Source organism: Ruditapes philippinarum, unplaced genomic scaffold, assembly GCF_026571515.1.
Source record: "Ruditapes philippinarum isolate M1 unplaced genomic scaffold, ASM2657151v2 ctg1297_1_1_1_1, whole genome shotgun sequence".
Classification (NCBI taxonomy): domain Eukaryota; kingdom Metazoa; phylum Mollusca; class Bivalvia; order Venerida; family Veneridae; genus Ruditapes; species Ruditapes philippinarum.
In genome coordinates, this window is record NW_026863527.1 from 260,588 (window position 1) to 280,588 (window position 20,001).

General features: G+C 31.1%; 1 protein-coding gene across 2 annotated transcripts; it reads left to right on the top strand.

Moving 5' to 3' along the window:
• The first annotated feature begins 758 nt into the window (after nucleotides 1-758).
• Nucleotides 759-12,530, top strand: LOC132722321 (uncharacterized). 2 transcript variants are annotated; one of them, XM_060706798.1, is made up of 5 exons: nucleotides 759-1,023; nucleotides 1,248-1,443; nucleotides 10,533-10,656; nucleotides 11,046-11,260; nucleotides 11,620-12,530. In XM_060706798.1, the coding sequence occupies exons 2-5, from the start codon at nucleotides 1,374-1,376 to the stop codon at nucleotides 11,676-11,678; spliced, it is 468 nt and encodes a 155-aa protein (XP_060562781.1). In that variant the 5' UTR covers nucleotides 759-1,023; nucleotides 1,248-1,373; the 3' UTR covers nucleotides 11,679-12,530. The 2 variants fall into 2 exon arrangements, with proteins under 2 accessions (XP_060562781.1, XP_060562780.1); XM_060706797.1 differs by lacking the exon at nucleotides 759-1,023 and having other exon boundaries at nucleotides 1,149-1,443.
• The last annotated feature ends 7,471 nt before the right edge of the window (nucleotides 12,531-20,001 follow it).

Sequence of the window (20,001 nt, forward strand, 5' to 3'; positions counted from 1 at the left end):
CCGGTTCTGTACCCGATTAAGCACCGGATATATACGGTAAGTGCCTATGTTAACCCTGTGTATACCCGGTTGATCCCGGTGGAGACCAGATCCCGGTAGACTTAACCGTGGCAAACCGGGACTGTGAAAAAAGGGCATTAAGTTAAACATTGTTTCAAGTACTGTGTAATAAATAATTAGTTTTATGGTATTTTTAACGAAAGATGTGTATTGAAAGACAGTGGCGGTCTGGAAGTGCTTATAATTAAATATAAAAATGGTTATAAAAATTTATAAAAAAAACGCTCGATATTCTACAAGTACAAAAAGGTCATTTGGTAAATTAGATCTAAGTCGGGCCAAATTTCCACCGTATTAAAATCAGCACTGGCATATCCAAGCTACCAATCAATACTTCATTCAATCAGAAAATTCTGATAAACTTTTACAATATCTGTTCTTAGGTCATGAAGGTTGATCTATTTCCAGATAGACCCTTCGCAATAAACAGCAGATGGAACTTTGATATATGATCACGTGTTACAATCTTTTTGAAAAAAGCATTTTCAAAATCTTTATCGAAAGCATAAAAAAGTAAAGTGTTACAGTTAACCTAGATCTAATTTAGTTGATATAAGATTATGTATATTTTTTAGATTTCAGGAAAAAAATACACGATTCAGCAGATTTTTTTACAAGAAGACAGGCAGTACTGATACAGATAAAGAGAATTATAATCAAGCCGACACTAGAACATAAATATTTATAATGTTTAGCGCATTGAATTGCAATGAATTTTCAGAAAAGTTCGTTATAGAAGAATAATTCGGTTACAAATTACAATTAAGCCATTATTGTATTTCTGAACATTTAGCATTTATTTGATTAGCAAAATAAAAATAACCGATAGTTGATACTTTCTACTGAGACAATTGAATTATGCAGTGTCTGGCGGGAAATGCAGATTTCTACGGAACTGGAAGCACGTGAGATGGTTTTACGGGAAGTCTATGAAATGAGCCGCGCCACGACAAAACCAACATAGTGCGTTTGCGACCAGCATGGATCCAGACCAGCCTGCGCATCCGCGCAGTCTGATCAGGATCCATGCTGTTCGCTATCAGTTTCTCTACTTGTAAGCGAGTTAATAAGCGAACAGCATAGATCCTGATCAGACTGCACGGATGCGCAGACTGGTCTGGATCCATGCTTGTCGCAAACGCACTATGTTGGTTTTGTCGTGACGCGGCTCAAATGTGATTCACTAGGATTTCCCGTCAGACTTTCATATCGCTTTTTGTTGCCTTTGGGAGCTAATATTGATTTAAAGAGTGATCTAGACGTCGAATCTAAACGAGCTCTGTGATAATGCTGGAAACTTCTAGTGTTATATAATGGAATTACTGACACGTTCTTCTGGATATATTTTTCTCGTCTTTATTTTCTCATATATTACACAGACAGGTGAGTTAAACACTTTATTAAATATTAACGTAAATTATGCCTACAGGTAAACCATTCTACAAAGATGCTGTTCCGTAAACATCTGTGAAAAGGAAAGTACATTGTATTCCTCAGCAATACCACGAACAGGTTGCTGAAATACATGAGACTTTAATATCTAAAAAAAAATCGGATTTATTGGAAAAGGTGGACATTATCATGTCATAGATGTTATATTGGCCTTGAGGATGAATATCATTTTATATGCTTGCCCTTGTTTTCATAGCCTGTGAATTTAGAACCATAAAATGTATTATCATATTTTAGACCATCTATATTCAAATTTATATAGATCTACTACCAACGCAAAATAAAACTAGTTTAATTAAGTTTTTTTTTAATATATCCCAGAATCTTTATCATAAAAAAAAACAATCATCAACTCTTAACACAACCTTTTTGTCTTTTTGCAACAACTTTTTGCTTTTTAAACATTTTTTTATTTATTATGAAAAAAAGAGTTTAGCTTGTACGTTTTTCACTTGCCCTGTGACTATGATTAATTGAGTGGTTGTTAACAATGTATAAGTCTGTAGAAAGAATTCTGTTCTGTTCATGATAAGTATTATGAACATTTGAGCCGCGTCACGACAAAACCAACATAGTGTGTTGCGACCAGCATGGATTCAGACCAGCCTGCGCAGTCTGATCAGGATCCATGCTGTTCGCTTACCAACCCTATTACAAGTAGAGAAACTGATAGCGAACAGCATGGATCCTGATCAGACTGCGCGGATGCGCAGGCTGGTCTGGATCCATGCTGGTCGCAAACGCACTATGCTGGTTTTGTCGTGACGCGGCTCATTTGTTACAACAGTAGATGGTAATTTTTTTTGTCAGTGTAAGTCATTCATACGTTTTGATATTTTTGTAATCAATTTTTGTATTTCAAGTAATCAAATATGCAAAAACTGGATTTTGATGAAATGATAATAATAATTATAATAATATAATCATACTGGATAACAGATAATAACATATAGTGATACAGACATTATCTAAACTTTTCCTTGTAAATGTTCACTGTTTAATCTAATAATGTTAAAAGATGAAAAAAAAAATATCACAGTTCTTGTATATCAAATATTTATGTATTCACATCAGATAATTACTGTGCTAATTAATACAACGGTTACTGATAACAACACATTTTAATTAGACCCCGACGAAAACAACTTCTTCGTTCTATACATTTATTTATAACTTAAATAAGCTTATATCGAATTAATGTTTAAACAATGTCAATATAACAAATAAATATAGATCAGAATAAAGTCCACATATTTAAATAACAGTTATACATGAGTTAAATATTGCAACAAGAACACATGTTACATAGCCGCATTTCTCCAGCGATATTTAACACTAATAAGTCCCTTAAGATGAGATATAATACATAAAAGCCAAGACAATTACTGACATTTCTGGTAAACTAGTTATGTTATTGATTTATCATACAGACGCTTGTATTATTAGTGCTGCAAATAAGCCTACTTTACTAGCCTATTTTGAGGGGCAACTGGTCTATGTCAGCCAACAACAAGTTTCATGTACCAAATTTTTTGTCCTGGAATGGATATTCATTTGACCCAAACCCGATACGAAGCTGCATGAGATATCCAAGATGGCGTCAAAGATGGCCGCCAATTCCCTAAAATTCTAGTATATTGATGTTGGCTTATTTCTTTTTCAGTTTTGTAAATCAATTGAAATTTTACATTAAATTTCTTATTTTTAATTATCTCATGCTATAAATTTTGACTTTATTGCATTTTTTTCTAGTTTTCATCGTCTAATTTAAACGACAGAGGAAAATATGTTGCAAACTGGGTGTCCTTTTCGTAATACATTGTATGTCTAACTTATTAGTTCGTTTTTGTTTAAACAGTGTAACCTTCATTATTTTGTTTTATACAGCTTTACAAATGTATCTACACATTAGGTTAAGGACTCAGTTGCAAGTTTCTCCTTCGCCATAAACATTCATTGTTCGACTTCAAATATGATTTTTGGATTATACTTGTAGGTCACTTTTCAAGACCCATCACTCGAGCATTTATTTGAAAATAATTGTATCCATTTATTTTCTTAAAGCATTACTTGGACAAGATTTATCTCCACAACCATCTAGGTAATGCACTTGAAACTAAATCATTATTGTAGATTATTTCCCTCTAACATGTTTTCTTTTAAATATACTACTTTGTGACATAAGAGAATTCCTTAATTATGCAGGCTGTTAATTTTGAGTATTCGAGCGTGCTGTCCGACTTAAAGCTCTTGTTTTAAGGCATTGGCTTAACATATGATAATCTACAATTTAATCATACTTGGTGTTTTGCCATTATGATTTACGGATATGATATATTCATTAAAATGTAAAATGTAATTTTCTAGAAAATTTGAAATGGGTAGGGAATTCTTTTTACAGTTAGAGACCTTCCTGCTAGACTGGATCTGAATAATGAATAAAATAGTATTGTGAGTGAATTGAAAATAAATATTATGAGGCCAGTTTCATTTTAAGCTCGAAGATTAAGGAGAACTATCATAGTCACCCGAGAGTCGCGTCGGCGTAACAACTTACGTAAAAGTTTGCGTACCACCTCAACTATTTTCAAAGTCCATAGACATATAACTTTAAAAATATGGATTTGAAACTTTGCACTTTTGCACCATCGTGCCTCCAACCTGTACACAGTAGGAGGCAACTCTATCAAGCCTTTTGACAGAATTATGCCCCTTATTTTATTTGGAATGTTTGCGTATCACCTCAGATAATTTCAAAATTCCATAGACACATGGCTTTGAGACTTTGCACATCTGTTTACATCTGTTCACCATCATAATCTTTTTTACAATTCTATGCTCCATTTTTTACTATCAAGCACTGAGCATAGTCAAACACCCTGGCCTACTGACAGCTTTGTATATGATTTTGACCAAATGCATTTTTTTTCAAGTTCGTTGTTAAATTCATGAGCTTTCAATTGGACGAAAATAGCTAAACTTTTCCCTGTTGGGTACTTGATAGTAATACTAGGTGCTAGGGGGCTCAGACGGTAGCTTGTACGTTCCAGTACCGTCCATGAATAGGCTCGATCAAACCGAGCCTGCAACATCAGGCAGCAGGTTTCAAGTGTTGTGTGGCAGCCGTAAAAAGTTGCACCTTACTTAATTTTAGTGTTATATTTATAGTTTCTTTGGGATTATTGATTGCAAATCTTTTATAGTTGAAGATTGAATACTACTTAGCCGGTACTAAGAGGCGTGAGAGATGTTGCAAATTACATTGTCTCTCATGAACAGACTACAGACCCATCAAACCGAGTCTGAATTATCAACTTTGCCTTGTTTAATACTCTTAAAGGATCTTCTCTACAATCATAATGCCAATGACATGTTAGTGGCCTAATACTGATACTGATTTACGAGAGCGATTTTATGTTAAGTCTTACCGGAAGTTATACAGTGCATAAAATAACACTTCCCACTACATAGATGATACCCTGAACATGAATAATCCTCATTTTGATCAAATTAGATTAAATAAAATCTTAAATATATCCAAGTGAACTTAAAATGAATTAAACATACTCTTTATCCTTTTTAGATTTAAACATTTCTATCATTTACAATATCATTGTAACTAAAATCTATGTTTTTAAATACCTTTAACTTTTCACAAGTACTTCATGCAACACCATATGGGGTATATACTTCTAAGTTTATTAGATTTGCCAGGGCCTGCTGTCGTGTGGATGATTTTAATGAACGATTTATTACAGGAAAACTTCTTCAACAAGGCTATCGCTATCATAAATTACGTAAATATTTTACATAGTTAAAACCATCTTAATTCAGGTATATTTTAAAATTCATTTGTACTTTAAAAATCATTTACGACTGGGTATAATCAAGCCTGATTTTCTATGGAGATGTGGTTTATAAACTTTCAATGATCATGGGTCGTAGTAATTTTATAAGAGGCTATGACCCAGTTATTTTAAGGCGTACCGCAAGCTTGGTGCTAAAAAATTTTCCATTTGGACGCTTCGCTTTCATCTCTTGATTTCATCTGATGGATTAAGCGGAATACTCTATAATGGACAGTTCTAAAAGTATCTGAATTGTATTAATTTTCGTCTTCTGTCTTGCTTCGTTGGCTCTGGTTGGTGATTTTTTGTAATAAAAATGCCAAGCTGTACGATTTGACCAGTAATTCATTAAATTACCAGAATCAAAATATCATATTCATTGTTAAATATGTTAATGTGTTACATGGACTGCATCATAGAAGCTATAATTTGTCAGAAACACAAAATAAGGGGAAATAATTGATAGAACAAATAAGTACGAGTTACAACATTACATTTTAAAACTATTTTAATGTGGCGCCTTCCATTTTATATGTCTTACTGCTTAATTACAAACAAACATTTCTTAGATATGATATGAATACATTAAAGCACTACTTTCATCATGAGTACATTACAATAATGGAATAACAAAATAAGTCATAAATATTTCTCTGTTTAAGCATAGACAAGAGTATCATAGCAAGAACCCATACGTTTGGCATTAGTTTGCTTATTTATGTATAAAAAAGCAAAACACAATCTGTTTTCTCCAATGAAGTAAAGACTCTTGGTATATATTCCGTGCAAAATTGCACTTGAAATACAAAAATGGAAATGAATATGAGTCAACATTAATATTCTAGAATATTTAGGGATTTGGCGGCCATCTTTGACGCCATCTTGGATTTGTAAGTTTCTCAGAGGACTTGAGCCAAATGAATATTCATTGCGGAAACTACAGACATAGACGAACAACTTGGTATTTTAAACTTGCTGTTGGCTGACATAGACCACTTTTATGTCATTTTACCCTATGAATTTGCAGCACTATATTTGATTTATCATACAGACAGTTCTTTTATTGATTTATCATATTTCTCATACAAACGCTTGATATTTGATTTATCAAACAGATGCTTATTGATTTATCATACAGACGTTTGTATCATTGATTTTCAAATACATGTAAAGGCTGCTCCTGAAATTGAAAACTATTATCTAAGTATAGATTAATCAATATACAACCCGAAGCACTGGAATTACCTATGAGCTTACTAGTAACGTCAGTGTCTTAACATTTCATATAATAATGTTAAATCATTTTATAATTATCTACTACCTCCAACGTTTCGAAGCATTAAACCCCTTTTTTCAACGAGTTTCTGAAACTCCTTGAAAAAGAGGGGTTTAACCCCTCGAAACGTTGGAGATTGAAAAGTTTGTGTAACCACGGATTTATATTATAATATAAAACTTGGTGTTGGCTGACATAGACCACTATGTCATTTTACCCTATGAATTTGCAGCACTATATTTGATTTATCATACAGACTATAATAATATAAATCCGTTGTGTAACTAACTATTTCCAGAATGATTTTATATCATTTTAAGCAATGATAAGTTATAAATAAAAATGAATACAACTGTGGGAAAGAAATTAAATAAACAATAGGCTTCGTTTGATTGCATGTTTCGCTTTAATGAAACCTGTTATAAAACATTCATTGCATTAATGAATATAAGTATATACTTTAATAAATATTTAAACATATAATATACTCATTTGCCAAAGAAAATTAAATTTGCGCTTGAGCAAAATATTGGCAAATTTGATATCAGAATTGGCAGAACTGTATTGACCACAAAAATGTTTACTTGGTATTAAAATTTGATAATTGTTGTGAAAAAGCGGAAGGACGAAAAGTAAAAGTTGTAGATTGTGACTTTTTAACGCCATTTGTCTAATTACACATTTACAAAAATCCCAATATATTTTTCACCTCTCAGCTCCTCTCAGCTGTTTACAAGTACTATGTTATTAATCGAATTTCAACTAAATGTTAACCGTTGTTGTCATTACATTTTTCACAAATTTTGATACCAAATATATGCCAATATTTTTCTTAAATAAGTATACAAAATTTCACTATCACCAAATGCACACTTTTTTTTGCAAGTGAGTATATTATTTCAAATATTAACATACAAATCCGTTGAATTGATATTCCCTCAGTAAATGATACAAAGCACTTGAATGATATGACATAGATATAAATAAGGTACTTATATTGCCAATGTCCACAACAACAATCACGGCCAAACAGGCCGAGCTGAAGCAAAATAGCTTTATATACATGAATATTAGATGGTATTCTATTCTGTAAATTGACACAAAAATGAAATAATGACATTTTGTGATGTCTTTTGATCATTCACTATCTTATATATTAGTATATGTTACTAAAGTATTCAAGTGGGGTGAAAATTTGCAGATTTATGCTCGACCAATTTTTATTGAACCCAGACCAGGACTGGACATTATTAAGATTCAAATAATTATTTTTTCATTCTATGATATACATTCATGCTCAATTTCATTACATTCCAACCAATTACTTATACAGTAAAGAATCAAAATGGATTTTTTTCTTAAAATAATTATAGTAAGGAAATGCCATGACTCAAAATTTCATTTTAAGTTGAAATTGGATCATCCAGTTCTAAGATATAAATCCGGACGTATGGTCGCAAGGACGGACGCCAAAAAAATGTTTCTTTACCCCCTTCTGATTGTATTGACTAAGTAAAAGAATGAATCAGTTTGATACATTTGAATGAAAAAGAAATACTAATTTCTTCTAGAATGAAGAAAAAAAATAAGATCCGATCTGTTTTTATCTTATCTTAAATTTGTCATGATTACGTAATAGAACATTTTACATTGAAAGACTTTCAAAGAAGTTAAAATCTTGTATTTCAAAGTATTTCAAAGTATCAAGTTTGTTTCTGTTAATACGAACAATTTTCTACAGCAAAAAAGCTAAATGTAAAATATGTACTACAACGCAAGCCTGTGAGAACTATTATCTCATCTTGTTAAAGTATACATGTTTAACCTGCCAATACAGATTATTTAATAAGATTCACTTGACCTTACGACTGTTTTAGAACAAATTTTAGACACTAATTAGCTAAATTGATTCAGTATTAAATTATTTATCGGGAAAACGTGAACCTGAATCAACACATGTTTCTTCTTTAATTTCTGCACTTTATTATTGAATTGCAGCTGATGTTGTTGTTATTATAATGGGAGAGGCGATAAGATTGCTGTCGTCGTCGTTTTTAACATATTTGTAATTTTCAGATAATTTCATCAGTAGAGAATTACAACATTTGTTTCTCCTTCTACATAAATATTAACCGTAGAGATCGTGATTAAATGACAAATGTCGAGTGAGTCATCTTATACAAAGACGAGCAAATAAGAGTTCGTGCTTTGAGTCATAATTTAATGAGTGATGTCGCGTTTTTTATGAGTCTGTAATTTTTATTACTGATACCTAGATGATCGATGGCTTTTTTGACACAATGAAATGCATCTGTTGTAACATATCTTGCACTGAAAACCAAATAATATTCCTATCCTTTATATGTCCCCATTTGATTTTGACGTCAACAACATCTTACGTTATTGGGAACGAATAACGTGCAGGTTGATCAATGCATTTTATGAGTATAAAAAATGCTATAGAATAATCGAAGATATTTTATTGTAATAACATCGTATATAAAATATGCAAAATGCAAATTGCTTTTTTTATTCCACTGAAAGTTAGCAGCAGAAAGCCTTGGAGTATTAAAAATGTATGTTTTATTCATCGTTTTAGACATCTTCATGAAATAACAATTTGCTGCTGTATTGATTTAAAACATGTATGCCAAATCACTGAATCCTGAGTTCTTTAACAACGTGCATGTGTAATCAGCACGAGTACTGAAAGTATTTTGTTTGTTTGTTTTTTACTAATAAAGGTTTTTAATAAACAGTTATATAAAACAATTATTCATTATATCAAATGTAATGCAATAAATACAAAAATAGAGAGTTACATCTAAGTATTTCATAGTGGCCATTTAAAACATTACAATATTTTATTAAAACCAATTCTACAATTATATCATGTACATAAGTTTTATACTCAGTTTCAATGGCAGCAATAAAATTTCGTCGTTAAAGGCACATTATGCCTCAGAAATGAATAATTTTTACTTCTTAAGAAAGGGCAAACAAATAATGGTTTTGAGAATGTGAGATGCTTGTTATCTGAAGAAAGTAGTGATAAACGTGAAATAGTTTGTCACAAAAGTAGCAAAAGGTAAACATAGTTGTATTTTGAATTCCATACGAAATACTAGCTAGTTTACTATAACTGTACTTATTGCAAAAAAGCAACAGATGAAAAAGATGGTTCAGATAATTGGTCAATGAGCAAATTTTTGGATACTTTAAAAGTGAACTAAAAAAATGGGAAAAAAAACAACGTTAAAAGCGTTTGAGGCAGACAACAGACCGTCGAATATATGCAAACCTTATTTACGTGCACTAATCTATTACCATGCAGAACAACCTGATTTAAATAAGCTTCTATTTGAAGCTGCGCTAAATGTAAACAGAAGATCTGAATATTGCATGCAGTAGAGATATGGCTGTTCTGTTTTTGCTTTGTTCCCTTGTAAATTTTATTCATTCGTAATTATAGATAACTAGATTGTCCCCAGTCATACACTGGCATGATGAATAAATGAATTGTTTACAAATTATTCTTACTGGTGCTGGTAAAGCCAGTTGAATTGGATTTTATCCTCTCGGGTATAATTCCAGTCTAGATGAAAGTTTCGCTAATTACCAGTAAAAATGAATAATTTAATAGAAATGATAAACTTTGTGTGCCTCTGAAATTAATAAGGCTATATAATGAGTGTTTCTTTGCTTTTAGTAATCTTTTTTACAATTCTATTGCGAATTAAGTATGTATACGTTATAAAAATGTTCGTGTCTCCTTCCACCTCATGGTATCCAAAGACAGAATTAAGCATAATATTCTCTATACACTTTTACATTATAATTCTGGGAAAAATCATGTTTGTAATTGTGTTGTTTAAGATGATATTATCTTGTTTCAGCGTGGGCAATTTGTATAGAAACATGCACTGAAAGTAATAAAGCGGACACAATGACAAAGTGTCAGTATCCGGCGTCCTTGCTGGAAGATGCAAAAGATTCTGGTAACGGTACTGCTGTATGCATGTAGGTATCTCTAAACCTGTTGTTTTGAAGACTGCGCGTGTGCTTGAAAATAAAGCTTCCGGTCCAATAACAGGATTACCTAAAGCCTCCAGTAATTTCTGATTTTTGTGGAATGTTGCCCTATATATATATGCCCCTATTCAAGCTTATTATAATTTACATTGTTAAATTCTATAGTGATAATGATAAAGAATATGACCAATATAATACGTAAATTGGGTATTAGAACAATCACGTGTCATATCGAGCGTGTTTTGAGAGGCAGGTAGATAAGAAAGCGTAAATTTTATTTTATTATTTATCAGTAAAATCTAATGACTGTAAGAGAAAAAGTGAATACATTATTTATAGATATATTTTGTATTTTATTTTGACGCTGCTTTTTTCAGTCGTTTTCATCGACTTCTTGAATGTGTAGGGAAAAAGGTGCCACAGTGTTTGGACATTATAAGTGAACAATACGAGGAAATCACTTTCTCACCTTGGGATTGTCATTTATCTAACGAACAAATTATCTCATATCAGCTACTGGTAGAAAATGGGTGTGCATCTGCATCAGAATCAGAACCGCAGTCGAATCCCGAGAATAACGTTATGATTACAAGTGAGTTTGAAAAAAAATCATGATATGCTAATTAATGTGTTTTATGTTTTAATGTGTTTTGCGTGTGCAGTAACATGCATCAAAATCACAGCTTTGTAAAAAGATTTCAAAGGTCTGTTTCTTTTTCCAGTATTACGTTTTAATCCAATATGAAGTTTTATTCAACTCTCAATAGTCTAAAAGTCAGCTCTTGTTTGAACATGTTTTTACCTCATTATATATAATGTATATGATACTATCTTATACATGTATATGTTTTGTTAGTTGTTATTGTGTTTTTGTTGTTGTTTTTTTCTCTGTATACGCCAACAAATTAACGTGAATATAATTCAAACTATTTTTCATGTTTTATATTTCAGGCTCGCACAGTGGACATATTATATTTGGCAGTGTTGTTGTTTATATGTTGAAATTCTAAAGACGAAATTTTCCTCGCTGAGGCAGTCGCAGTTGTACATTCCTATACAAAATAAAAAGATATATTACTCCTATTTTATCAAGATATGAGATTTAAAGTGAATTAGAGATCGATAAGATCTTAGATACGCTTGTACCATGTATACAAAACAACAATACATTGTTAATATTGGATATTTACACGTAGAACAACACTAGTGCAATGAAATGTAAATACTAAAGTAACTTTTTCCCATTGTACGAGTATGTTGCGAACGACCTACTGCATCGATGTATGTTTTTTTAATTAAGGTCTGTCCAATTAAGGGTTTTTATTAAATATTTTCAATAAGGCATTTAAGCTCGGTTGTAAAACAGGTTAATTCTTACAGCTTATACATTTGTTTAAAACCTCTTAGTCTTATCTGTGTTGGTGTCATATGGCGAACTAAGTCGAATATGACTCAAACCCAGGATCCTTGTGTTGAGGGGAAAAAACTTTAACCACTAGGTTACTGCGCACTTACATAAGTTGATGCGTAGCTTACCGAGAGTGATGCAGTTTGAAATCTGTGTAAACAGTAAAATCTGGATTCTGAGATATAGCATCTGTTTATTTTAATGTATATCTCCTCGTGAAATGTTACGTTGTAATTTGATTGTTGTCCTGTTTGAAAACAAACATATATTTAGGGTCAATTGAAGAAGTCAAGTATGCTTTGTTTGTGTAAGTTTATTTCTGTTTTGCATTACTGTAAAGTTTAGAGAACATGAATATTTTACATGTTACTCATAATGTGAGTCGTCAGCATTTTCATTATATCATTCCAATATGTTTTTTTGCAATAAGAAAATATGTAAATTTGAAATAAAGCTATAACTTTGCTAGTTCTTATATTCGATTATATTCGATATATTTAACAGTATTGTGTTCATATTTATTAACACCACTTTATTTATCACTTGCAGCCTTCGTCATATACTATTTTTCTTTTTCAAAAACAGGACTGATATCATTGGCCGCCAAAAGATACTTTAACAAGAGCTGTCACAGGAGACAGCAAAGCTCGACTAATAAAATACTGGACGCAGAAAGTAAGACTAAACTGTGAGAGAAAAATTATGAATTAAGTAGTAAAAAAATAACATTTGTTAACATAAATTCCATAAGTTCAAGGGGGAATAGTTATGGAAATAGTCACGCTAGAGTTATGAACTTTTTCACACAACATGTGTATAATGATAAGAAATATATATTTGAAGTTTGAGGTAGATACCAAAAACAAGTAACGAAGTTATTAAATATTTCTTAAAGAAAATCCTAAGTTCAAAGAGAGATAATTCTGAAATTATCACACAAGATGTAATTGATGATAAGGAATAAGTATTTGAAGTTTGAGGTAGATATCTTTACCACTAAAGAAGTTATAGACAAAAAAATAACATTTTTCAAGTAAACAAGAGCCGGTTGAACCGGGTGATGCTCCCCGACTAGGATTTGGACACAGAAAAGTATATCTTTTGTAGTTCCAGAGTTATGTCCCAGACAAAGTTCAAAGTGTGATAGTTCCAAACTTAGGCAATGCAGAGTTACTTTTCTTTCACTGCACTTCTACTCAATTAGATCTATCTACCGACTTGCGCGCGACACGTCGTCTCAATATGGTGATCATTTCTGTGAAATAGTTGTAAAATCTGACTTCAAATAACGAAGGTATGGGCCGGACACCATTTGCTTCAAGGTTATGCTGTGACCATGACCTTCAAGGTAGCGACCCAAATGTTGCGCGCGTAACGTCGTCTCAATATGGTGATCATTTCTGTAAAATAGTTGTAAAATCAGACTTCAAATAACCAAGTTGTGGGCTGGACACGATTTTGCTGCAAGGTCAAGCTGTGACCTTGACCTTCAAGGTACCGACCGAAATTTGCGCGCGACACGTCGTCTTAATATGGTGATCAAATCTGTGAAATAGTTGTAAATAACGAAGTTATGGGCCGGACACGATTTTACTTCAAGGTCATGCTGTGACTTGACCTTCAAGGTAGCGACCCAAATGTTGCGCGCGACACGTTGTCTCAATAGGGTGATCATTTCTTTGAAATAGTTGTAAAATTAGACTTCAAATAACACAGTTTTGGACCGGACACGAATTCGGGACGTACGGACGGACAACCCGGCGACTATGTGCTCCCCCGAAATTTTTCGGGGAGCATAAAAAATCTAAGTTTATGGGGAGATAATTCTTGCAATATTGGTGCTAAGTTCTGAACCTTGTCACATAATATGTGGTTAATGATAAGGGACATATATTTGAAGTATGAAGTTGATACCTTAAAAAATAAATAAGTAACAGTAAAAAAAAAAATTTTTAAGGAAAATTCTACGTTCAAGGGGAGATTAATCTAAAAATATTTGTGCTACAGTTATGAACGTTGTCACATAACATGTGGTGGTTGATGATAAGGAGCATACATTTGAAGTATGAAGTTGATCCCTTTAAAAATAAAGAAGTAACAGTAAAAAATACTATTTCTAAGGAAAATTCTAAGTTCAAGGGGTGATAAATCTGAAAATGTTGGCGCTAGAGTTATGAACTTTGTCATATAACATGTGGGTGATGATAGGGAACACATATTTGACGTACGAAGTTGACCCCTTGAGAAATAAAGAACTAACAGTAAAAATAGTATTTTTTAAGGAAATTCTAAGTTCAAGGGGAGATAAAACTGAAAATATTGGTGCTAGAGTTATGAACCTTGTCATATAACATGTGGTTGATGATAAGGAACATATAATTATTTGAAGTATGAAGTTGATCCCTTGAGAAATAAAGAACTAACAGTAAAAAATTGTATTTTTTTAAGAAAATTCTAAGTTCAAGGGGAGATAAATCTGAAAATATTGCTGCTAGAGTTATGAACATTATCACATAAGATGTGGTTGATGATAAGGAACATATATTTGAAGTTTGAAGTTGATACCTTAAGAAATGAAAAGGTTATAGAGTAAAATATTTTACTGAACCAAAACTGTAATCGCGGATGCCGGGGCGAGTACGACAGCTCTCATAGTCGAGCTAAAAACTCGGACACAATACAAAATTCAATCAAATTGACAAATAAAATAGAACTCCAAAAAAAACAACAGCAAAAAAACAACAAAAAAATCACTTAGCTAATGAAAAAATATCGTTGTTTTCATGTTTCGGATATATTCTGTAAGTACCCCAAAATTTTGTAAAAACAGCATATTCAAAAAGAACTATTTAATTTGAAGATAGCTCAGTAAATATATCATTTCGTTTTTATGGTATTTAAAAACTGAAAATATATAGAAAATTAACTAGAGGCAATCATTGCTTCTGTCAAGAAAAACATGTAACAATACAAAGATTTTTTTGTTTTCAACCATTTTTCAAGATAACAAACCAACAACAAAAGTGAAAAAATAACTAATAGTGATATCTCAGACTATAATAAAAACATTAACCTCGGGAATAGAACGTTATCTGAATCTAGCAGACTCTGTGCGGATATAATTTATTCATTGATTGTGATAAATCTGTCTATGATTAAAATATCTCCATCATGTTCAAATGATTTATAACATGAAATATACTCGTATTTAACAAAACATATTTTCTGGATAACTGAAATCTTATTTCTTTCTTTGCTTGTCGAAAGAAACCCACACAGTGAGCACTGGAATAACTCTATACTGACAAGTCTGATGTAAAAGCAATTACAATGGAAACAATTTCAGTCAGAAACCTTTTAATCACTTTGTAAATATCCGGGTTTAGTTTTGTCATTTTTTTTTTATTTCAAATGCAATATAATTTTAAACGATTAAATTAACCAATTAAGAAATAAATATATCCGGGTCCAACGCTTAGAAATGAGTCGTTTGTATAATTGAGGTGCGGAAAATATATAATGAAACAGAACATAGAACAGAACATATCTTTTATTTCTGATTTGTACATAGTACATCATCATATACATAACATAATAATATTCAAGTAACAGGTACTTTTCAGTGCAATCAATATAAAGAAATTATTAAAATAAATAATATAAAGAGATTAATAATTGTAGTTGTAACAATTGTCATTGTTCAGATATTTGTTATTAAGCCTCAGTTAAGTGAGGATGAACATATTTAAGAAGAAAATCAATTTCAAAACTAATTTTTAATATATCATTAAACTTTATTTTTAATAAACTAAATTTTGATCTATCATTGAACATTATTTAACACTGTGTTCTAACAGTCATAGCATTTTTGTAATATAGTGCTAATTTACATAGCTCATTTCTATTATTACTTTGCAGCAATGCAATAAATTTGTACATACTTGGGTTAACAAAATAATATCTTTTAATATAAAGGGTACGAATACTTGTATAACATGGACATATAAGAACAAAATGAAATTCATCTTCTAAGTCTCTTAAAGAACAACATTGACAATACCGTTCATTTCTTTGTATTCTATTTCTAGCATATCTACCAGTTTGTATTCTTAAGCTGTGTGCAGAAGTTCTTAATCTAGTAATAAGTCGTCTCAAATGATCAGGCAATATATCGAAATAAATTTTGTAACAAAAACTAATTTTACACACATTATACTCATATAATTCCAATACAGAACTTGTTTCTTTAGATACATGCCACCCCTATATAAAACAATCAATTAGCCGTTGTCTAAATTGTATTTTATGGAGTCCGTTTCATCATGTTTATTAACTATGATAAGTTGTATTGTAATATACTTTCACTCTCCTGTTATTTGTAGATCAGTTTATATGAAAACAAAAATTAAAATTGTATTGATTTGTAACGCTTTAATCATGTGCAGAATATTTAGTTGTTAAATATATATGTGTTGAAGATGATGTACTATGTACAAGTCTGAATAAAGATATGTTCTGTTCTGTTCTGTTCTAAATATCGGGATAAAGTTTTTAAATACAATATCATGTGGGTTATTCCAAACATCTGAAAAACCATAGTCACACAAAAGCTTTTTAACATAGGCTACCCAGTTACATAATCCTTTATTACAATCATTTAATGATAGCTGGTAAACTGAGCGTAAAATAATATTGTCTGTGGTGCAGCAACTTAAACCAATATTTAACAATGCGTACATAACGGGATACGAACAAAGGATATCTTCCCAACTCTCCATATACACTAACAGTACAGGTAGTATTTCTTACTGACAATATATTTTTACAAAATTTTAAATGTATTCTTTCAATTTGTTTTGATTTTGTACATCCCCATATTTCTGACGAATAACTCAAAATTGAGCCAACAAAAGAATCAAATAGCTGACATAATAACTTTGGTTTAAAACTATACTTTTTACAATTTAAAAGCAAAACATTAAAACATTAAGCGCCTTTAAAGCTTTACCTGCAATGTATTCCTGAATTAAAGTAAAATTTCCGTTGAATTGAAAACTGTTCCTAGATAATTAAAATTATTCACTACTTTAATGTCATTACCATCATATGTCCAAAACTCATTTCCCAGTAAACCGCCATTTTTCCTTAATACAACAATTTTAGTTTTATCTGTATTTACTTCTAATCCCTAACTTTTACAATATTCATATAATCTATCTAAATGCATTTGTAATTCTTGAGGCGATTTTCCTAATATAACCATATCATCAGCAAATAATAGTAAAAGTAAGATAATTTCTTCAATATCAAGTCCAGAACTAATGTTATCCTGTAAAAATAATTCTAGGTCTTCTACGAACAGAGAAAAAAGTAGTGGCGACATTATCTCCCCTTGTCTTAAACCTACAGTATACTCAAAATATGAGGAATAATCGTTACATGATCTAACACAGGATTTAACTTTTGTATACATGTCCCTAATAATTCTCAATAATTTACCTTGTATTCCTAATCTATACAATTTTAACCATAGTGCAATTCTATATATAGTATCAAATTTTTCTTAAATCAACAAATACACAATATAATCTTTTATTTTCATTTAAATAGTGTTGCACAACATTCAACAGTATAAATAATTTATATAATGGAAATAACATATTTTATTCAACCTTTAACAATAATTCCATTTATTGGCGACGCCGCTGAGCCGTCGTCTCTTATGAAATGCTTTTTATTTTGACCTATGGAAGGAGCTGTTATTATCAGCAGTTAATGTATGTTGTGTTAATTAGTTTAATTTTTATTCGTAAAAACCAAGTAAATAAATATGTTGTTATATTTGTATTTAATAACTTTATGTAAAAAGCATGTGCATTGTGATATTTTTTTCACGAAATTGCAGGCTCAGTTTAACAGCTTGTCCATTAGCTTTATAGGTTTATATACTTGGATCAAAGTTAGGCACTTTTTCCGCGTCACTCATACATAAATAAAATACATGTAAAAAAGAAGAATAAACGCAGAAATATATATATTTAAGTTCACAAGTGAACATTTCATACAGTCAGCTCGCATTCGGGAAATTTCAAGTTTCCTTTCACACATTCCTATCATCATAACATTTCAGATTATTTTCTATCTGCTACATATATTTGTCAGATCTTTAAACAAGTATGTACATGTATATCACAAAAACAGTGTTATTATTTTGATAATTAAACTAGATACACGTAATGTATTTCGATAAGTTTTCCAAACATTCGATTTTTCATGCAGTCTTGCACGTGATACTTGTCTTTCGTCGTTGTTTACTACAACATGCTAATTGTTTATTTCAAATTTTTATTTTAATTTAACATCTGGGAGAATATTCCGGTTTTTATAGCTGTGATTATCTTATACAGAATCGAATAAAAAAAACAACAGGAAATTATTTATGTGACATATTCAAGATGGCGGATCAAACGTTACAAATGAAATATATGCGGTATTTGATGAAATATTAAAATAAACAGAAATAGTAAAAAGATAAATAGTCAACTGCAAATTGTTGTCGATAAAAAAATTTAATATTGTAGAATATAATTATGATATCGTTTGATCATATAGCATTTAAACATGCAATAAAAGTACATTATTACTAATCTGTTGTTCATAGCATTTCCCATATGCAATTGTATCGCCTTATCTTCTTCTTTAATTAAACCTTGTCTACGCCAAATAGTTTTTTTTATGTTTTATCTGACTTCTATGCATGTTTCATGAAACCTAAGGTCAACAGAGTAATAATACATGAAGATAAAATATCAAACTTTCTAAACACATTTCAATATAAGTGACTTTAACAAATAAATTACATTTCATTTGGCATTGAAAAAGCGTAGAACATATAGATAAATGAACATTTTTTGTTACTATTCAAATCCTTAAATCATGCTTTTTAAATTAGTTTCATATTTTTGATAGATTATAAGATCTTAAAAGATACCTCTAATGGTATCACTAGAAAGAGCATCGAAACACGAGGCTATCTGATTTATATGAGGGGGCGTAGGGGCGTAGCCCCCGAGTATTAATCAGATTGCCGAGTGTTTTGATTTTCTTTCTCTTTTGTATCATAGTCAAATATAAAAACACGTTCCCTGTTGTCACAATATGAAACCCCGGGAAAAAGTAACCAAGGAACGAACATTTATTTCTGTCGTTTTCCCTTTCTCTTCCGTCACAATAAGTAAACCCCAGCAAAAATGAGCCAATCAATGGGCATGCTCTGGAGTGCGGGTAACTAATACCTGCACTCCAGTTAACGCACTGTGTATGTATATGTGTACGACTCAACTCGGACACATTTTCAACAGAAAGGTCCCCTATGATACAATTTATATTTATTTACTTTCATCAATATTGTCATTTCATATACAATGTAATCAGTATAATCGAGGGATCAGTCTTTCTCCAGATTTATTATTCGCATCTACTGAAAATAATGGATAGGGTACGATTTGACCAGTAATTCATTAAATTACCAGAATCAAATTATCACATTCCTTGTTAATTCTGTTAATGTGTTACATGGTCTGCATCACAGAAGCTATAATTTGTTAGAAACACAAAATAAGGGGAAATAATTGATAGAACAAATAAGTACGAGTTACAACATTACATTTTAAAACTATTTTAATGTGGCGCCTTCCATTTCATATGTCATACTGCTTAATTACAAACAAACATTTCTTCAGATATAATATGAATACATTAAAGCACTACTTTCATGAGTACATTACAATAATGGAATAACAAAATAAGTTATTAATATTTCTTTGTTTAAGCATAGACAAGAGTATCATAGCAAGAACCCATACGTTTGGCATTATTTTGCTTATTTATGTATAAAAAAGCAAAACACAATCTGTTTTCTCCAA

Coding starts and splice junctions, on each gene's coding strand:
- LOC132722321 (XM_060706798.1), top strand. CDS start 1,374: ATGGAATTACTGACACGTTCTTCTGGATATATTTTTCTCGTCTTTATT. Junction 1,444..10,532: donor CTCATATATTACACAGACAG/GTGAGTTAAACA, acceptor ATCTTGTTTCAG/CGTGGGCAATTTGTATAGAA. Junction 10,657..11,045: donor AACGGTACTGCTGTATGCAT/GTAGGTATCTCT, acceptor TGCTTTTTTCAG/TCGTTTTCATCGACTTCTTG.